Below are 20961 nucleotides of genomic sequence, written 5' to 3' on the forward strand. Positions count from 1 at the left end.
AGAAATCCTTCTCCCTACATGCAGAAGAGATAATGTCACTGTGGCTCAAGACAGAGTCACTTAAGAATGGTGCACAAGCAGCTGTGTGTACACAAGTCAGTTTCAGATTGGATGAGAGCTAGTAAAGAGAGTGAGTTTGAAGTACAAAGGGGTCACTTACAACACCCCCCCCATATTGCTCTGCTTCACTCGCCACCTGTAATATGGCAATGGTAAATTATGTGAAGATTACTAAAGTATTGCATGCAAGGTGGTCTTTCAAGCACTGAGGAAAAAATCACTAGTAGTTAATCTGTTGCGTGGCCCATTGTACCTACCTGTGTGTTTTGCTGCCAAAGCAGGCTATTTTTCAGTTGCCCCATCTTCTATCAAGACCTTTTTGTATTGGCCGTGCCCTGTTGCCACGTACTTGTACTTCTTGCCAGGAAGCTTCTGAGGAAGCTAAACGTGAGGGGAGGAAACGGAAGAAGCTTCAGAGGCTAAAGTACTTACTCCTCTTCCCACACCGCCTGCTTTCCTGCTTTCCAAGTGTTTTGCCTGCTTATCCAACTTTCAGTATTCTCAAAGTGGTCTGACTTTATTCCACTTCTCCTTTTACACCCGAGGAGGGAGTAAGGGGATTTTTATTGTAAAAAAGCAAGTTATAGGAGAAGTGAAACTGTACACAGATGGTCATCCTGCCACAGATGAGCTCATGTCAAAAAGTAGTGTTAAGTAAGAGCCCTGAAAGAGCACTTGAACTGTTAGCGACCCAAAGGTGTTAAAGACGCCATACACGTTTCCATTTATAGGTGATTATTCCAGAGTGCTTCCCTGCTAGAGCCCTTTCATGCAGTGGCGTAGCGTGGGTTGTCAGCACCCGGGGCAAGGCAAGTAATTTGCACCCCCTAACCCGTGGATTTGTGCCCCCTAACCTGTGGATTTGCCCTAACCCCAGATGTTGCGCCCGGTGCGGCCGGCCCCCCCCTGCACCCCCCACGCTACGCCACTGCTTTCATGCTGCTGAGGCACTGCTTTCCCACAATTTGCAAGAAGCAATATTAAAAGCAAATTCAACACCATAGTATAGCACCATATGAATAAGCAATGCCTTTCCAAAGGAGCAGCCACGCAGGCTCCAGGTTGCCCCCAAGATTCTCTTCACCAGTTTAAACCCTGAGTATCTACAAAAACAAGTGGATCTCTCACCTTGACATTTTCATCTGTCCTTGGGCTCTCTTTCTGCTCCCACAGGCTTCTCTTATTCACAATGTCTCCAGCCACAATGTCCTAGAAAAAGCATGGACACAGTGGTAGGGTTTTGAGCTGCTTTTCTTCCAGCTCATTTGATAATGATGATGGTGCTTTTATTTATACCCCACCCATCTGACTGGGTTGCACCAGACACTCTGGGCAGCTTCCAGCATAATAAAAACACAGCAAATGTCAAATATTAAACATTTCCTGATACAGGGATGCCTTCAGATGTCTTCTTAAAGTTGTGTAGTTGCTTACTGGTTTCACATCTGACGGGAGGGCATTCCACAGGGCGGGCACCACTACCGAGAAGGCCCTTTGCCTGGTTCCCCATAAATTCACTTCTTGCAGTGAGGGAACTGCCAGAAGGCCCTCAGAGCTGGACTTCTATCTGCGCTGAACAATGGGGGTGGAGACGCTCCTTCAGGTACACTGGGCCAAAGATATTTAGGGCTTTAAAGGTCAGCACCAACACTTTGAATTGTGCTCAGAAGTGTACTGGGAGCCTGTATAACAACCTAGGTGTCAACATTTACCACAGGCACCTCCATGCAAGAGGCTTTACTAGAACGACAGAACTTTTATGCAATGTATCAGTATGGGAGCCCTATATTCTCACCCCATTTGATTGAGTGCATTTTTGCACATTAAATCATGTCCATGCAAATGCTTCCTGCAATAAGGTGCATTTTCATTTTTTTCTATAACAGCATCAACCTTTACCAACAGTAGGCTCTTTAAACACAAAGCACAACGGAAGCCCTACCTTACAGGGGGTTGTCTTCACAGAAGTTTGAGCCACTTCTCCCGTCTCCCAGAGGCTTTTTGTGCTGGCCACCGCAGCACTAGTGGAAGGCAGGTCAATGGAAAGCTGACGCACTGGCTTCGGAGACTTGATGGACGTCTGGAAGGGACATACGTAAATTTGAAAGAGCTTCTTACTCTGAACTAATTCACCTCTTTTACAATCGTGTATTGGGCTCTTTCTAAACACATCCAATTGACTCTCATCTCCAGGTACCTACATGAGGCAGAATCTGCATCACAGTGATGCTGCTGCTTAAGTAAGCTCTAATGGAAGGTGGATGTGTTCCTCTCAAAGACAGGAATTTCAATGCACAACCACTTTGTGCCAACAGAGCTCCTGCTGATGGTAGGACAGACAGGCAGGGTGCAGGGCAGCTCCTAAACACCTCTAGTGCAGACACTGCCTTCATTTCAGAGACTCACATAATGAAAACACACACCCAAACCAGCCAGCCAAACTATACTATAGATGGTAAGACAAGGGTGGAAAATCTGTAGCCAGCAAGGCAGGAATACGCAGACTCAGTCTCCATGGCCAATGGTTAGGGCAGATGTTGTCTGTCTCAATGGACAATGGAGTGCACCACCAGGGGTGAAGTCAAACTGCTACATTAGTAGCACCAAAGTAACCTCCCCAAGGTGCAAGGCTGAGCAGTATGTATGGAGGTCCTGGGCTGCTCAGAGTTTGTGGTCCAAAGGAAAGCAGAGCGATACATCTGGCACCAGCTTGGCTGCAGGAGGGTTATGTAATTCTCATGCAGTACAGGTTTCCCATCCTACAGTAGAGGTGCAACAGAGCATTGTAACAAGAAAGCATCTCATTAGGCCCAACAGAAGTCAGCCACAACCCACACATGAGATAACTGGATAGGAGGGCAGAGGAAGCACCTTCACATGCTGATTCCTAGCCTACACCAAGCTGGTAGCACATGCACAGCATCACACATAGGACTTTGCTTGCCACAGAAAACATGACATCTTCAGAGATGCCAGCATCTGAATCCTATTATGTGCAACAGCAGAAGTACCTAACCAGCTTGCCATCCATTTAGAGCCAATCAAGGCAGGTTCTTCAAAGTAATTAACACATTCCCTAACTCAATCAGGAGTGGAAGGAAACCAGCCTGCACCCTCAGCACAGTTTTGGGCAACTTCCTTAACAGAGTCAAGGAGCTTCACCTTACCTCAATGGCATGAGTATACTGTTCAAGTTTGTCATCAATCTTTGAAACTGGAAGAGGTGGCTGTGTCTTCTTCACACTGTTACTGGAAGGAGAACAGAAGAGACCAATGGAAAGAGGATTTCTCGCAAACCTGGGCATTTCAAAGCTAATCCAGCCCAACATGTTCATAGCGCCATCTTCCCACTTGCCAGTTATTTTTGGAATACAGTAAGAACTAATTGAAGAAAATACTTAACCATGATTTGTTGCAGTAACCCTGGGTTAAGATCCTGAGAATTCAAGGAAACCATGGTTTAGCTTGCTTAATAAGTTCTGCCCCTGCAGAGGACTTGTATAAAGGTGACACCAGTAATACCTGCTTGTCATTGTGCAAGCAGAAAGACTGGGGAGATTGCCTGAACCAAAGTTTAACCATGGTTTGTTCATGGTAAATAGTGGCCTGGCTCACACGTCATACCAAGCTAAACTCTGCTTTAGTGAGAATGTGTGGGTTCCTAGTGAGGAGATCAAGGCTGTTCTGCTCCTCCTGAATGGTTTTGTTTCTCCTTATAGTATAGATCTCACAGACAAGCCATAAGCGATAGGACAAATCTTGGTTACAGCCTGTGGTTAGTCTGGGTGGGAATGACCCAGACTAACCTGCTCAGTGCAGGAGCAGAGCTACTCAGCAAGAGCAAAGTGGCCACAATCTCTGCCCTAGGAACCTGCACATGATTTAGCTTAGTGCGATATGTGAACTATACCAGTATTCAACCTTGTCTAGCACGAACTTTAGTTGCACATCCTGGTTTGTGGCCAGTCTTTTTGGCTAAATATCTAACCAAGTTTCAGTTCTTTGTCTGAATAAAGAAGCACAAGTCTGAGCAAGTTTTAAGTGTTATGCCCAAGAAAGAGATACCAGCCCAATTCTTTGCCCTCAGTATCAAGAAGAATAAATGGTTTGGGGCCAGGTGTTGTGAAGGGCCCCACAGCACCCACTTGAACCTGCCTAGGCCTTAAGATCAGAGATCCTGCATGCAGGCCAAATGTCAAGATTAATTAGATTTGTGGGCACTTCTGATCAGGTTGTTTCAGTGGTGGCCCAATATGCCTGAGAAGTTTGATCTACAGATAATAATAATATAGACTATGGCCCCACCATCCCCATATTTATTAGCTTTTAAAGGGACCTCAATTTGTTGTAATTATTTCAATCTACTTTTAACGGCTTGGGTTATATATCATTTTAAACTGCTGCTTTTAATTTTGCAAATATAATTAGGTTGTTTTTATAGTTTTATTTTGCTATTCATAGAAGCTACATTGGGATGACTTTGCTCTGAAAGGCAGCATGTAACATGGGAAGTAAGTAAAACAGGCAACCCTGTTTGGGGAAGTATTTAATGTTTGATGTTTCATTGTGTTTTTAATATTCTGTTGGGAGCCGCCCAGAGTGGCTGGGGAAACCCAGCCAGATGGGCGGGGTATAAATAATAAATTACTATTATTATTACTTTCAGCATAGTTGCCTTTAACCCAGTGAAACACAGCATCAACATTGCATAACTTAAGAACATTCAATCCTCGGGTGGAAGTTACCTTTTCTGTATGGAATGGTTCAGGGATTCAGTTCTTTCAACGATCTAAATAAGAAACGACAACACACCAGCTTAGTCAGTGGTCTAGAAGATAGATACAACCTTCCTGCTTCCACCCCAAAATGCCAAGCTAAGGCTGGGAAAAGAGAAGAAAAAGGTGTAAGGACTGCCTTTCTCCCACCTGATTTGCACAGTTCTGTACCCTTCTGCTCTTCTAGGTCATTGTACAGTGGTACCTCTGGTTACGTACTTAATTCGTTCCGGAGGTCCGTTCTTAACCTGAAACTGTTCTTAACCTGAAGCGCCACTTTAGCTAATGGGGCCTCCTGCTGCCGCCGCGCCGCCGGAGCACGATTTCTGTTCTCATCCTGAAGCAAAGTTCTTAACCCGAGGTACTATTTCTGGGTTAGCGGAGTCTGTAACCTGAAGTGTATGTAACCTGAAGCGTATAGTCCCCCAAATGGGGGGGGGAGCTGGGGGGGGAGGAGAGACCCAACCTTTGTTTACTGGGATTTCCAGTGTCCTCCTACCTAAGGATTATGATGCATACCTTTACCGTAGGGCTTGAAGGTGGCTGAGACTCTTCCTCTTGGCTGGAAGTGCTTGGAGTTCTTTGCCGTTTTTCTGGTGCCTCTTCCTCCTCATTCCTTCTCCTTTTCTTCTCCTAAAGAGAAAGAATTGGTGGCAATTCAGCAAAAAGAGCTTGTGCAACATTTCCTCTAGGAGTTGTTTTCCACACCCCTAACTACCTTCTCTGCTTTTCCAGTTGTCCTACTCCCTTCTTCAAGTGCAGAACTGGACACAGTGGTCCAGACAGATGACCTCTGACTAGTGAAGAATTTCCCAGGATATCAATATTACAGTTCTATTATTGCAGCCTAAAATTACATTAGCCCTCCCCCCTTTTTTGCAGGCACATCATGCTGCTGATTCAACAACAGTTGTAGTCAACTGCGCTCCTCAGACCCTTTCCACACGGCCTGCTACCTAACCAGATATTCCCCAATCCTATATCTGTGAATTTCATTTTTATTTTATTTTTTGCCTCAATGCGTAACTTTGCATTTGTGTCTGTTGAAATTATTTTTGTCATATTCAGATGAGTTTCCCATTCTCTCAAGGTAATATTGAACTTCATAGTTGACGTCATCCCATCCCCATGGCTTGCAGTGACAACAGCAGTAGTGTGTACAGCTACAAGACACCGAGGGCCAACAAAAGTTCCCAAGCAGATTTTTGTCTTTCTTTATGTCCTTGTTTTGCCCATTTCCCTTGTGGTCCTGTTGCCTCCGTTTTGGTTTTAGCCTACTAATTTGTAGGCATATGACAGAACACATCTGACCTCTTGCATTTTTCTCTCTTCTTCATGCCGATTCTCTTCTGCGACATGCTGTGGCTCCTCTTCGACATCTTGGAGCTCCTCTCTGACATCCTGATTCTCTTCTCTGATACCCACATCTTCGTTAAGCTTTTGCTGCTGATCCAGCTCTGCTTCTTCTTCAGGCTGATCTTGTGAGATGGAACCAGAGGAAAACTTGAGGAAGTTTGAAGGCCCAGGTGCGAACCGGATGAAGATGGGAGACTCCTGATCCAGGTGAATCTGCCCTAGCTTGGCTTCTGCTTCCATCAGATTGCCTTCTTCTTCCTCATAGGAACGCCTTGGTGACCTAGGACTGAAAATTGGCAATGGGAGAAAAGGATAAGAGAAAAGGACAAAAGTATCAGTTAACTTCCTTTTCTTTTAAAAGCCAAGCACCCGCTTTTAATATCTTTAAGATGAGCAGAGTTACAATATTCACAGGAAAGGAAGTCTACTAGTTCAAATGATGCCACCAATTTGACTTCTATGTGAAAAACAAAATACGGCATTGTGCCAATGAGTTGCCACATAATCATTAATATGGTGAGACACTTGTTTGCGTTTCCTTACTACTCCCCAGAAGTAGGGGCCAGAATGGGAGAGTATATATATAGGGGGAAGGCTTTGTGGAGCACCCAGCACAACACATATATGGGAGCCTTGTATTCTGTTAACAAAGTCTACATTCCAGATTTAGCCCAAGCCACCTTGACACCCAAATGCAAGTGAAACACAATGTCACTGAGAGTCTCCAAAAATTGCTGCCTGGTGCAATTGTCTCCCTCTGCCTAATGGTTAGACTGAGCAAGCTGACTCTACCAGGTTCTAAACTGTCCTGTATCAAAAGTAAAGACAGCGAGTCCAGTGGTGCTCCTGATATATTGTTCAAAACAAGGAACTACTATATCTGAAAAACCCAGGGCAAAATAGATGAGGGCATTCAGAATAACCAGAATCTGGTGAAGCAGAAGTTATTTGTGTTACTGGTAGGATACTTGTGCAATACATCTCAGAGCAGAGATACCCCCTGCTTTGTGGTCCTTCGATGAAAAACAAGGGGGAAATGACATGTGAAGCTTTGCTATCCATATCCTGCCTTTTGCGGTGGTGGCAGGGGAGAAATGTCAGGTTGCAAGTTTGATGGCAGCAGCAACACTGGGAGAGAGGATGCTTGACCTCTGGGTCACAGTTGCACTCAAAATCCCTCAAGGAAAAACCCCACAGAACCTCAGCATCATGTATCTTTCCCCTTCAATCCTCTTTCCTCTTCATCTCCTAAACCCAAGCACTATTGCATGGCGGCGTTTGTCTATATTATGACTCTCCTGGATGTAAATGCCAAGCTGAAGTTGATTTAACCTTCCACTGACCCACAATGTCCATACCAAAAACATATGGGAATGTGTGTAGGCACCACGAGAAGTTGTGTTTACACAGTTCCATTGCTGGGCTCTGAGGCAGAGCAGATGTTCCTACTAAAGCCCATGGAAGGTGGACAAGCATTCCAAATTAACCCAATAAATGCTGGTTGTAGTTCTGGCAACCCCTCCCTGCATTTCACATGGAACACAAGGTAAATCCATATCTTCATTTATGTGAATTTGGAACCAGATATTAACCACAAACAAAATGCTAGAAATGTAAACCATTAAAACATCATTTCTTCCTTAGGCAAGGAGTCCTGTTGGCAGTAAAAAGTACCCAAGGCTTACCTATAGGCCCTATGCTTATGAATAAACAATTATAAAGCATTGCTCACCCCAGGTGCCTCTCAGCATGCTACTCATTGCTTTTCTGCTATGCAAAATTGCTAAGAAAATTGCAACTGAATTTCCACACTTTTCTCGGCATGCACTTCTCACTATGTTTCGTGTACACAGTAGTCGTATAGGCAGCATCCATTCTCCTCCATGTTTTAACCTCACCAATCACAGTAACTTTAATTCCAAAGTCACTACTTTAATTGAGGGGTGGGGAAACCACAGCTCTGTGGCAGAGGACCTGCTTTGCATTCAGAAGGCCCCAGGTGCATCTGTGATGTACCAGGAATCTCCACGCAGGGCGGGGGGATGACGAATGCTGTATAAAGATGAGCACTGCATTCATTACTTATAAGGTACCCCCCCCCCCCAATGCAGTGAAAATAAAAATGTGCATGCTGGTAAACACCACCCCAAACCAACGTAGAACCAACAATATTGTGTTTGTATAGGGTTGCCAACCAAGTAAGATGAGAGCTGGCAGGATCAGATGAAGCTTTTGAAAGGACAGAAAAAAGCCTCATCATAAGAGCATAAGAGCAGCCTGCTGGATCAGGCCAATGACCCATCTAGTCCAGCACTCTATTCTCACAGTAGGCATCCAGATGCCTATGAGATCCTGCAACCAGGATCTGAGCAAAACGGCACTCGCCCCTCCTTTTGTTTTCAGCAGCTGGCATTCAGAAGCATTACTGCCTCTGCGTGTGGAGGCAAAACAGTCACTGTGGCTGGTAGCCATTGATGGACTTTTCCAACTCCACAATATCATTTTTGAGTTGAGGCAACCAGCTTAAGGTCAGCACATTAAGCTGGCGTTAAGAGGCACATGCCAAAAGCCAGTTACAGAGTTAGCAACCTCCTATTTGTGACCAAATAGCACCCAAGTCCATTTGGCATTCTACTCTTGGGAAGCTCCCAGTGATATGAAGCCTACTCTCAACTCGCAAGTAGGAGATCTCTATGTATATCCTTCTGTGGACTCCCCCCAAGGCCCAATAACCCTAACAATCCTAAAATCCACTGGGGAAAGCTAACCAACAGTTAGAAAGAACAAATTCCCCGGAAGTTTACAAAGAATTTATAGTCTCCCCATGTTAAGGCAGTGATAGCTTCTCAGAGTACATATGGCCCACAACAGATATAATGAAACCTCACAATGCACTTCAGAGTCTGGAGCAACTCTTTTAAAGGACACAAGAGAAAGATTTCACTCTAAATTCCACCCAGAGTCTGGTAAAAGGCCCACTATCAAGAGTCTACTTACACTGGAGCTGTGGCTCTCCCTCAGCCTCCAGGAAAACAGGAAGCAAAGCAGAATCATCTCACCTAAATGTGTTTTCCTAATTAAGGTTTTCAGGACACACCCTCCCTTTCCTTTCCTTTGCACTGTCCTGCTGCAGGTGTTCCATATTTTCTCTCTCCCAGCTGAAACAGCCTACATACCCCAGCCATATATTTTTTTTAAGCAAACAATAAACCCACCATACATGTGTTTACTCAGTGGAACTAATGCAGGAATGTCAAATAAAAATCTGCCTGGGCTGGAAAATGTCTTGATAACGGAAATGGCTTGCAGTAAATCGGATCGTTTTGTCCTGAGAGTGGCCAGGCTACATCCCCTTACCTAGAAGTAAGCCCCATTCAATTGGTGGGCCTTACTTCTTAAGTTCACCTGCACAGAATTGTTGCAATTCTTCTGGTGTCTCTGGTTCGACACCAGTTCTTCTGGTTTGTGTGTAAGAGTTTGCCACGTCTTTTGGAGGAACAAAAAAGCATCTCTACCTTTCTTCACAGCATGCAGGTGCCACCGGCTGGGCTTCTCTCCAGTCACCTTGGCATGTCTGCTCTGCTTCCGGCACTCCTTCCCCTGCCCATCTCTGCTTGCGCTGCTCAAGTTTCTGGGACCAATCACTAAAGCCTTCATCCTCTTCCAATTCTGTAGTCCCAGAAGGCTTACCATCAATCCTGAAACACAGGAGAAAGAAAGAAAGATGTTTAACACAATGCAAGTTCAGAATAACACACACATTGTTCTGGTCACTGCCTTTGTTGACTGTTCTCATTTTAGCTACTGTACCTGTGGGCTCTTCAGATGTTGTAAACTCCTAACTCCCCTTTGTCCCAGCCCCTGTGGCCAATGGTCAGGCTGATGGGAGCTGGAGTGAAGCCAGAAGTGGCTGGTGAGTTAGGGCAACTCCGCCCTCCTGACTCTGGAATCACTGCCGCTTACCTGGACAGAGCTGTGGGGACACTGTGATTGGGTGGACGCACTGGCAAGAGAGCTGGATTGGCTCGGCTGGTACACCTGCTCAGCCCCAACTGCAGCGCCACTAAGCCTTCATACCATCATTCCCCTCACAGAGGTACAATTTCCAGAGGGATTGTTTAAAGGGTATATAAATTCAATAAATAATATTTTTTTCTGCACGGGAAGTAGGAGTCTCTTTTCTCAGCACCCTTTACAAATTACAGTTCCCCTGATAAGCTATGACTGCTCAAAGTGGTATGAGACTGCTTTAAATCTATAGTGCAGATGGAGTCCTGATTAGTGACAAGAAACACAACCATTCCACTCTCAAGCTCATGCCATTTTGAGAAATTTTCAGTTTTAGCTCTCTCTTTTTCAGGATGTCAACACACACACACACGGGGGGGGGGGGGGGAGGTTAACCATCTATACAAAAGCATCCGTAGCAATGCTGCACTATTTCTGAATATTTATTTAGAGTTATGTGGTATTCTTATTAATTTTTTAGAGATTGTGTCCTCCCCACCACCGCAGTACAGATTTAGTCAGTGGATTTTGTTTAAGTCATGAAATAGTGGTCTAGTATCTGCTGCAGCCAAGCTTCTGTCCCTTCTCCCCATGAATTATATTAGGACTCACACACCTGCCATTGACAACAACTTTGGGGGTTTGTCTAAGATGCACAAACTTCTGGGTTTTCCTTTGAAAAAAAGCTCAAAAGCTAAAAAAAAGCATAAACTCTAATTTAAAGGTACCGTAATTGGGGGATGTTTTCACTGATTGTTTACAAAAGCCCTTATAAAGCATCAGTGTGGTTTGGTATAGAAACTCACAACGGTGATTAATTTATAGGACTCTGCCTATGCTTGGTGCTTTGTAATTTGCGGCTGGCTATAAGGTTTGTGTGCAGTCAAAACTAGGCTCTGATCAATCCTGTTGGTTTCAGTGGGAGTGATAAGCAGCACAGTTCTAGGCATGTTTACTCAGATGCATGCCCCACTGTCTTCACTGGGGTTTATTCTCAGGAAACTGCAGAGAGAATTGCAGCTTAAGTCTCCAATTGGTACCAGTAGGAGTTTGAAATATATAACTTGGGCTGTTGCTATGTGTTTATTGGTCACAACAGTTATTTGCTGGCGCAGAAGAAAATTGATCTTGCTCTGTTCTTTTGAGAGCTCATGTGATGGCAGAAGTTCCACAAATACAATATAGTTTATCAGCAAACTGAGTCTAGATCATCTGACTCAAGGATTATTTTAAAAAAATCAGTGAGAGTTTCCTGTTGGCTTCGGAGTGCAGAAAGTTGTCCTTAAAATATATTCCAACATTTTATCCAAGTGATTCCTAATTAGCTGGCAGACAAATGTCCCACTGCACCACCAGCAATAAGTATTGAGGTAATTCACACTAAGAATACAGTCTGAAACAATATAAAGCATCCTACATTCTTCTTTTTTGGGGGGGGGAGAGACTCGAGGGTGGGGAACGGAACTTTAGATATTTCTTATGCTTTTAATGTTAAGGATTGTGTATGTGTATGTGTTAACACAGAGAAAATAATCTCTTCCATCCATTAATAAAGGAAGAGAGGGAAAGGAGCACTTATACCCAACTGGCAAGAGTCCGTCATTTGGCCTTTGGAGTATACAGACTGCATTCCAAAGCTATGATAGAACACAGCGGCTGCAATTTAATACAAAGATGCACAAACTCCTAGGCCAGAGTTAACTAAAAGGAAAATAAGTAAACGGGGATGTGAGAGAGTTGCTTAGAACCTCTTACACTGTTTTTGTTTTTCACAGGCTTCCTTCACTGCCTGAGCCCGACTGCTTTTAGAATGAAAGATCTACCGACAGCAGACAGGCACAATTTAAAGCACTCGCAGTGCCTGTTTGATTCGAAACAGTTATGGAAATGCAAAATGATTCCGTAGTTGAGATGATGCTCTTCCTGTCCCACAATGCCAGGTCCTCCTGAGATTTCTGAACTGGATATTGTAGAATGTTTAGGCAGCACACACTCGCAAGTTGCAACATTGATCATGAAATATATATCGTATATTGTACATTTGACATGACAGAGAAAAGGGAAAGGAGAATCAGCAGAGAATCAGTAAATGTTTCTGGAGATCAGTTAGCCCTACCTGATAACCATTTCAGACATGCTATTTTTCTATGTACAGTGCTACCTCAGTTTAAGAACAGCCCTGTTTACGAACTATTCTGTATAAGAGCTTCACAAAACCAGAAGTGGTGTTCCGGTTAGCGAACTTTACCTCGGTCTACGAATGGAAGCCGAACAGTGGAAGGGCACTGGCAGTGGGAGGCCTCATTAGGGAAAACACACCTCAGTTTAAGAATGGCTTTGGTTTAAGAACAGACTTCTGGAACAGATTAAGTTCATAAACCGAGGTACTACTGTACATTTCCTTCTACGTCCATTTTCACGTATGCAAATGGTACAAATGTTCCTTTTTCATGACTCTGGATAAAGCAATCTTTACTTTTATTTATGAAGACTATTTATATACCGCTTGACATATAAAAGCGACCCTGCTGTTATGTGGACCTGCCGAAACAAGGCATTGTAGATGTGGCAATTGCTCTGCTATATCATGAAGCCGATAGAAAGACAGTTGTGTTGTTTTTTTTAGAACTTCATTCACAAAGTACTGAAGTATAACATCTGAAATTTTGTCCACATTAGCTGGCTTACAGTCAGATTTTGACAAACTAATTACTCAATCGCATGACGAAGCATCTGTCTCGAAATGCACATCTGGTGGTGTTCAAGCTTTGATCTCAAAGGAACTTGACTGAAACATTTTGTTTCTTCATTGCTTTAAATCACCAACTCCATTTGGCAATAGTGCACGTAACTGAGGTTCTACCTTAAATGAAGGAATATTTTGGCTTATGTAAACAGTTGTATGTATTTTTCTTAAGAATGGGTGTGTTGCTCAGATTTATAAAGGTAGCTTTTTAAAATGCCTGTTGGTTCAACAATGGACTGGACATTCGGATTCATTTATGATTATACATTCAGATAAATAATTATTTCTTTCCACACACAAATGCATCAGTGCATCTTTCCGTTGTGAAAAAATTGGTCATCTAAAAACTGGAGCTATTGAATTGCTCAGTTAGATTAGTCATCTATCTGCCCTCCCTTCTTATTGAAATTATGCTAAAATAACTGGGATATCTTAAACTTATAACATCACTGTTATAGCAGAAGACTCCGGATATTGAGGCAGCATTGAATCTTATTGTGCTACAAGGCAGTTGCAAGAAATGCAAAAGGATATTGTTTTCAGTAACACTATGGAAGCAGCCGAGGAAAGCATGGAAACTGCTGACCACGAAGCATCATCAAAACCTCTTTGTAAGCTCACATAAAAGTTTTCTGACAGTATTATTGACAGTGGGGGTGTCAGTTTTGAAGGAAGGGAAAGAGAACTAGAGCTCAGAAGGCTTGATGACATTGTTCTTGACCATTGCACTCAATGAATTGGAAAACAGATTCAAGGAAAGAGACAATACTGTTATAGTAGCAAGTCTGCAAGCATTACAGGAATGATGACAACTTGAATCCACTGTGTGAAATATTGCACAACTCAGATCACTGTAAAAAGCTAGGAAAATTAAAATGGGAGCTTGAGTTGGTAAAATACTGTGTTGAAGAGAGACTATCATTGGTCCGATTTGCAAATGAGCTCACAAAATATTGTATTTCCTGGACTTGGTCTTTTGGTTGAGGCTGCATGGATAATTCTACTATACTGAAGTAAGAATCTAAGATTCCACCCTAGTCTGTTTCTCCTTACAGTCACCAGCTGGATGCCTCTGGAAGCCAAGCATGGCATGGTATTGATGGCATTGGCCACTGCCATTCCCCCACCCTCAGTCCTGTATACTCATCATACTCAACTGAAGGTGGAGAGGTGCCCAAGACATTCTGTGAGGTTCTGACACAATAAAGGATGTCCAACAAGCATAATCTGGACCTACAGGGAAGTTATCACAGCTGTTTGTTGAAAGTGGCTGCAAGAAGCCCCCTTCCTTCCTGGAAATGAGGGATTGGTGCAGCAAGGTACAAGAAGAGGATGAGTCACCATAAGTGCGAGCTGAGTTTACTTAAGAGAAAGACAGTATTCATATGTTGACCTTTGCAGCCAGATCAACAGCTGCAGAAAAGGCTGAGAAATGGGTGGGGAGCGGCATGAAGCCATCAAGTCAACTATTTTTTAAGTGAAAATGAAAACCTTTCTTTTACAGAAAAATAACTAGAAGCATAGTTTCTCTCTCTTTGTATTAACTTCTCCTCCAATAGCCAGTCTTCAGATGCAACACTAAAAAGGGGTCACTTTCTAATGGGGCATTTCCCTGGCAAACACATGGTCCCAACCCTGCATCTGCTGAGAGAACAGTGTGTGTGTGTGTGTGTGTGTGTGTGTGTGTGAGAGAGAGAGAGAGAGAGAGAGAGAGAGAGAGAGAGAGAAGTTGCAGGGATAGATGCTTAGCCATTACCGAGCCACCCCATTTTCTCCAGCAGTTGCTCCCACTCCCCCACAAAAAAATCACATTTTCATCCCATTTACACTTTCAGTTTTGGAGCCTGACCGGGAGAGAGAGAAAATATTATAGATGGCTTGGGAAAACATTTGCAGGGGGAAACTGGCAAGCAAGAGAATGATTGACCTTCCCTCTCCTACCAGCTGAATTCCCCCGGCCTTTGACTTACAAGGGAGGAAAACATGGGGCTTCTCACAATCCTCACTGGGTGACCTCGGGCCAGTCGCTACCTCTCAACCTAACCTTCCTACCTCGCAGGGTTGTTGTGGGGATTAAATGAGGAGAGCCCAATTACTGCCACCTCAAACACTAGAGGAAATTATTGTTCTCCCTGAAATAATGAGATTGCAGCCAGCCACATGGGAGCTGATTCATTTGGCCTGCACACAGTGCTGGCGTACCAAGCCAGATAATAATCATGTTTTCCTCAGTATTATTGTAACCATATTAGTTGGTTGGTTGGTTGGTTGGTTGGTTGGTTGAAAAATGTTATACAGTGGTATCTTGGGTTAAGTACTTAATTCGTTCTGGAGGTCTGTTCTTAACCTGAAACTGTTCTTAATCTGAGGTACCACTTTAGCTAATGGGGCCTCCCACTGCAGCCATTCTGCACGATTTCTGTTCTCATCCTGAAACAAAGTTCTTAACCTGAGGTACTATTTCTGGGTTAGCGGAGTCTGTAACCTGAAGCATATGTAACCCGAGGTACCACTGTATTATTTTATTACACAAAATAATACAACTGTAAATAATATTTCCTTAAAATGAAATAAAAACAAAGCAAAACTATATACACCTATATAAATGCATCACAAATAAAGCAATTCATTGTCACTTTTATTGAATTAACTTCTATTTGAGGACATACTGTTGAATTCTGGAGAATTCTTCATCAAGCAGCTGACAACTGTGAGATTTTATTTTGTGTTTTAACAGTGGACTGGAATAAGATGTGTGTGTGTGTGTGTGTGTGTGTGTGTGTGTGTGTGGTTTTATGCTCAGTCGCTTCTCACCGGCTTTCTTGTGCTGCCACCCCACTCTCAGAAGAAGTGCTGGTGGTGGTCAGGCCTTCTTCTGCCTGGGACCTCAGCTGTCTCTCACGCTCCCTTCGGCGCCGCTCCCTGGCTGCTTCCTCCTCGTCCTCCACACTCCATTGCGCCGTCAGCCTATCGATCACAGAGAAAGGGAAGTCAGGTGAAGCAGAGGTATGTTGCTATGTGGCATGGAGAAAATACAAAGCCCGAACCACCATGAGCGGCACAGATCCTCAACTGTCATAGCTCAGTGGAAGAGCATCTGCTCTGCAGGCCAAAGCTTCAGTCCCCAGCATCTCCAGGAAAGAGAAAGAGACCCCACCTGAAGCCCTGGAGAGCCTCCAGTGCCAATCAGGGCAGACAATACTGAGCTAGGTAGTCCAAGGCAGTATAAAGAAGCTTTCAAGAATATGCCAACGTATGAAAGAACACTTGGTGAACTCAGGCTGACAGAAAGGGCTTGCTGGGTGGAGCAGAGACCTTACATCAGCTTTCCAGGTTGGGGAGGGGTAAGGAGTTTGGTAATAATAAAATTTATTTATTTATTTATTTATTCATTCATTCATTCATTCCTTGCCCATCTGGTTGGGTTTCCCCAGCCACTCTGGGTGGCTCCCAACAGAATATTAAAAACACGATCAAACATCAAACAGTAAAAACTTCCCTAAACAGGGCTGCCTTCAGATGTCTTCTAAAAGTCAGATAGTTGTTTATTTCCTTGACATCTGATGGGAGTGTGTTTCACAGGGCAGGCACCACCACCGAGAAGGCCCTCTGCCTGGTTCCCTGTAACCTCACTTTTTGCAATGAGGGAACCGCCAGAAGGCCCTCAGCACTGGACCTCAGTGTCCAGGCTGAACAATGGGGGTGGAGACGCTCCTTCAGGTATACTGGGCTGAGGCCGTTTAGGGCTTTGCTGTTCAGCACCAACACTTTGAATTGTGTTTGTAGGTCTTTCAGGACCGGTGTTATATGGTCTTGGCTGTGAGATAAGGTGCAAATGCACCAGCGGAGCCAATCCAGCCCTGCTGGTGGAGCATCTTCCCAGCATAAACCTTCCCTCCCCTTCTTGGTAAATAACAGCAGTTACCTGAGAGGAACCTATCACAGTAGCCCCACTCCCACCCCCCACAAGCTACTTTGTGTGCTATATTGCTTCTGAAGCGCTGTGCTACACAGCAGTTGTGTTGATCATAAAATTACCTGTAGTGGAAGCCCATCACTAATGTACCTTCTACTCTAGCAACTCTATGCACAGCTAGCTGAAGTATTCCTACCTCTAGTGTAGTGGAGGTCAACCTTGTTACCTTTCCAATAATATTTTCAATGGAACTCTTGCACCAGCACTCCCTTTACCTGGGACACAAGCCAAGTTTGCTGGGCCTCACCATCATCCCTTTGAAATATAAGGCATGCCCAAACCAAGAGCATGCTCAACTAAAGTATGCTTCGTGTAGTTCGGCTTGACAAATTACTTGGTTTGTTCTAAGTGATATGTTTGTGCCCCTTTTCAAGAGCATAGATCCTCCCAAAGCAGCTTGCATAAAAGAGAATCACAGCAAAACCATAAAACATTACCAACTACACAATTAAAGTAAAGGCACAATTCATTTAATTAAATATAAAGGAAGCAGCCTATGATAGGAGTACACGTCATGGAACTCACTGCAGCTTACTTGTGACTGCATACATTCAACATGTAAAACATATTTAGCCAAATGAAATGCAGCCTTTGGCATTTCATTAGAAATGCAAACCATCTCACAAAGCACTCTTACCATTTAAAGTGCTAGTGTGGAAGCAGGAACCCTATCAAATAAAAGGAAAGAAGTATCCAGTCTCTGCTTGATAGTCTTCCTCATTCTCCAACTTATTCTAGCATATGGTCTGGTTCACATAGCACACTAAGCCAAACATGGCACAGAGCACATGCACGAGTGCGCAGGCTACTGGGGAAGAGACTGCAGCCATGTTGCTTCTCCCTGGTCATTTTGCTGCTGTGTCTCATTGGGATAAGCTACATTTTGGCTTAGTGTGTTGCACAAACCTAGGCTGATATTTGAGCTCTCCTGGGCAAACCAAGAACTGTAAACCAAGAACAAACATTGATTACAGTTTATAGTTAGAGAAAGCTAAATCACAAGCCTGTGGGGTTCGTGATCACTGCAGATGGTGACAGCAGTCACGAAATTAAAAGACGCCTGCTTCTTGGGAGAAAAGCATTGACAAACCTAGACAGCATCATAAAAAGCAGAGACATCACCTTGCCAACAAAGGTCCATATAGTTAAAGCTATGGTTTTCCGAGTAGTGATGTATGGAAGTGAGAGCTGGACCATAAAGAAAGCTGATCGCCAAAGAATTGATGCTTTTGAATTATGGTGCTGGAGGAGACTCTTGAGATTCCCATGGACTGCAAGAAGATCAACCCTATCCATTCTTAAGGAAATCAGCCCTGAGTGCTCACTGGAAGGACAGATCATGAAGCTGAGGCTCCAATACTTTGGCCACCTCACGAGAAGAGAAGACTCCCTGGAAAAGACCCTGATGTTGGGAAAGATGGAGGGCACAAGGAGAAGGGGACGACAGAGGACAAGATGGTTGGACAGTGTTCTCAAAGCTACCAGCATGAGTTTGACCAAACTGTGGGAGGCAGTGGAAGACAGGAGTGCCTGGCGTGCTCTGGTCCATGAGGTCACGAAGAGTCAGGCACGACTAAACGACTAAACAACAACAATCACAAGCCTGGGTTCAGACAACAATCTAAGTCAAAACATGGCTTAGCTCAGTGTAGCACAGCAGCAAAATGAGTGGGGAAGCACAACCCAACCACAATCTCCTCCCTAGGAGCCTGGGCATTCGCGTGCAGCCATGGCGCATCTGTCACAAATAAACTTGAAAGCCTCCTCATCACCTCATTCACTTGCCAGAGCAAGGAAATTCCATCAGTTATCCTTTTGCTCTGGCAGATGATGTCATCTAGATTTCACAGAAGGGGTGGGGTGAGACTGGGTTTCACATCCCTGTAGCATCACTGCACAAGTGAATTCAGCCACTTGGGCTATTCGAGGCAGACTTAAACTGAGATTTAAACGAGAACAAAGCAAATTGAAACTAAGTGAAATAAACGACACTCAGAAAATGCTGATTCTGACAGGGAGAGAGGCCAAGAAAAGAGCTGAAAAGCCTGGGCCGCCATTCAGTCTCCACGAGGGAGGGAGAATTGTGAATGGTGAGGGACTTTGACATGTTTTCTTAGAAACATAGTAATTTAGTCAGAATTCCTGAGCCAAGCTGTACCATTGCTACAAATGGAGTGGGGAGGTGTGTGTGTGTGAGAAAGTTGGAGGAGGACACCCAGTGCTATCGTCCTGCAGGCCTCCCAAACCAACTCTGCTACATGCTGTTTTTCCTTCCTCCCCAACAGAAGATTAAAATTTTGACATAAAACTCCTCTCAGAACGTCCCAGCCACCAGATAATAAAATTCTCTGTCAGCAGAACTACCCCTCAGATCCCAGAGGAAACGATAAGGTTTCTGTAACATTCCAACATGGGTGATAACATGGGTTCTGGTGCCAGCCCCGTTCTCCCCCTCTTTTAGCAGCAGACCACGCTGGTTTCTGCAAAACATACCAGCAGGATGAATGCCTGCATGCAAAGCCCATGAACCAACCAGCATTTTTCAGCCCAAAAAAGCAATAAAAGTGCAGGTTCATATATTTTAATTTTTAAGATGAGGGCCAGCAGAGAAGGGTCTTGCAGTGGTGCTGCTTACCAGGAGATAGAGGGGCAAGGCAGTGGCGAGGTCGGTGCAGCACAAATTTAGTTCATTTAACAAAGTTGATACACGGCTTGATTGTAGCAAAGCCTCTAAGCGGTTTACAAGAGATACTAAAACTACCAGTGTTTTCCCCCCTATTAAAACAGTTTAAAAACATTTAAAGATAATTAAAATGAACAGTAAGAGAAGTTATAACACATGTCTGGATAGGCTTGCCTAAACAAAAATGTTTTAAGCAGGTGCTGAAAAGAATACAGTGGTACCTCGGTTTAAGAACTTAATTCATTCTGGGGGTCCGTTCTTAACCTGAAACTGTTCTTAACCTGAAGCACCACTTTAGCTAATGGGGCCTCCTGCTGCCGCTGTGCCGCTGCTGCACGATTTCTGTTCACATCCTGAAGCAAAGTTCTTAACCCGAGGTACTATTTCTGGGTTAGCGGAGTCTGTAACCTGAAGCGTATGTAACCTGAACCTAACCCGAGGTACCACTGTACAGCGAAGGCATCTTCTCAGAAGGAACGTGTGAAACAGACATGCTGACATTTTGAAATCTGGATTTCGGCATCAACATCAGTGGGCCAAATACCAATGTCATTTTCAAAACTGAAATTTGAAATCCAAATGTAAATGCAAAGCAAAGTTAATTTATTAAATCCTATTGCAAACCATCTATCCAATATTGTTAGATAATGTGTGCTACTACATGTCAGCTGTCAGCTGTGGCCAAATGATGACTGCTACTGTAAGTCCGCTGCTAGAGACCATCAAATGTTGATTGATGCATGCCGCATCATGGCATATGCTCTGTTGACATCATGACAGCTGTCAAATACCAGCTTCTACAGGTCAAATGCTGTCAAATGTATGTGTTTGTTATTCAATTATCATTACCATTTATAGTCCCCTAGCAGGTGGCGCTGTGGGCCTAGGACTTGCCAATCAGAAGGTCGGCGGTTCAAATCCACGACGGGATGAGCTTCCGTTGCTTGGTCCCTGCTCCTGCCCACCTAGCAGTTCGAAAGCACGTCAAAGTGCAAGTAGATAAATAGGTACCACTCTGGCAGGAAGGTAAATGGCGTTTCCGTGCGCTGCTCTGTTCACCAGAAGTGGCTTAGTCATGCTGGCCCCATGACCCGGAAGCTGTCTGTGGACAAATGCCAGCTCCTTCAGCCTATAGACTGAGATGAGCACGTAACCCCATAGTCGTTCGCAACTAGACTTACCTATTAGGGGTACCTTTATCTTTTTACCATTTATAAACTTCTGTACTGTCTACAAGATCTCAAAGCAGTTTACATACACGACAAGCACAAAAAAACCACATCAAGTCATTCATATTACAAAACAGGGGTGCCAAGTATGGGGGGCCGTGGGGGAACTCCCTTCTCCTAGTAACATG

The 20961-nt window shown here is 44.1% G+C and overlaps 1 protein-coding gene across 2 annotated transcripts in view; it reads right to left on the reverse strand.

Annotated features, from left to right (window-relative positions):
- The window catches only part of LSP1 (lymphocyte specific protein 1), a 77899-nt gene that overhangs the window by 11991 nt on the left and 44947 nt on the right, over positions 1 to 20961 (reverse strand). For both annotated transcript variants that reach the window (XM_077931417.1, XM_077931420.1), the window contains exons 2-10: positions 15760 to 15912; positions 9707 to 9889; positions 6147 to 6477; positions 5355 to 5468; positions 4806 to 4849; positions 3228 to 3309; positions 2003 to 2140; positions 1189 to 1269; positions 318 to 441 (exon numbers count right to left, since the gene is read on the reverse strand). In XM_077931417.1, the coding sequence (XP_077787543.1) occupies positions 343 to 441; positions 1189 to 1269; positions 2003 to 2140; positions 3228 to 3309; positions 4806 to 4849; positions 5355 to 5468; positions 6147 to 6477; positions 9707 to 9889; positions 15760 to 15912 (1225 nt within the window). In that variant the 3' untranslated portion in view covers positions 318 to 342. The remainder of the gene's footprint in view (positions 1 to 317; positions 442 to 1188; positions 1270 to 2002; positions 2141 to 3227; positions 3310 to 4805; positions 4850 to 5354; positions 5469 to 6146; positions 6478 to 9706; positions 9890 to 15759; positions 15913 to 20961) is intronic.

The sequence above is a fragment of the Podarcis muralis genome, chromosome 1 (assembly GCF_964188315.1).
Source record: "Podarcis muralis chromosome 1, rPodMur119.hap1.1, whole genome shotgun sequence".
Classification (NCBI taxonomy): domain Eukaryota; kingdom Metazoa; phylum Chordata; class Lepidosauria; order Squamata; family Lacertidae; genus Podarcis; species Podarcis muralis.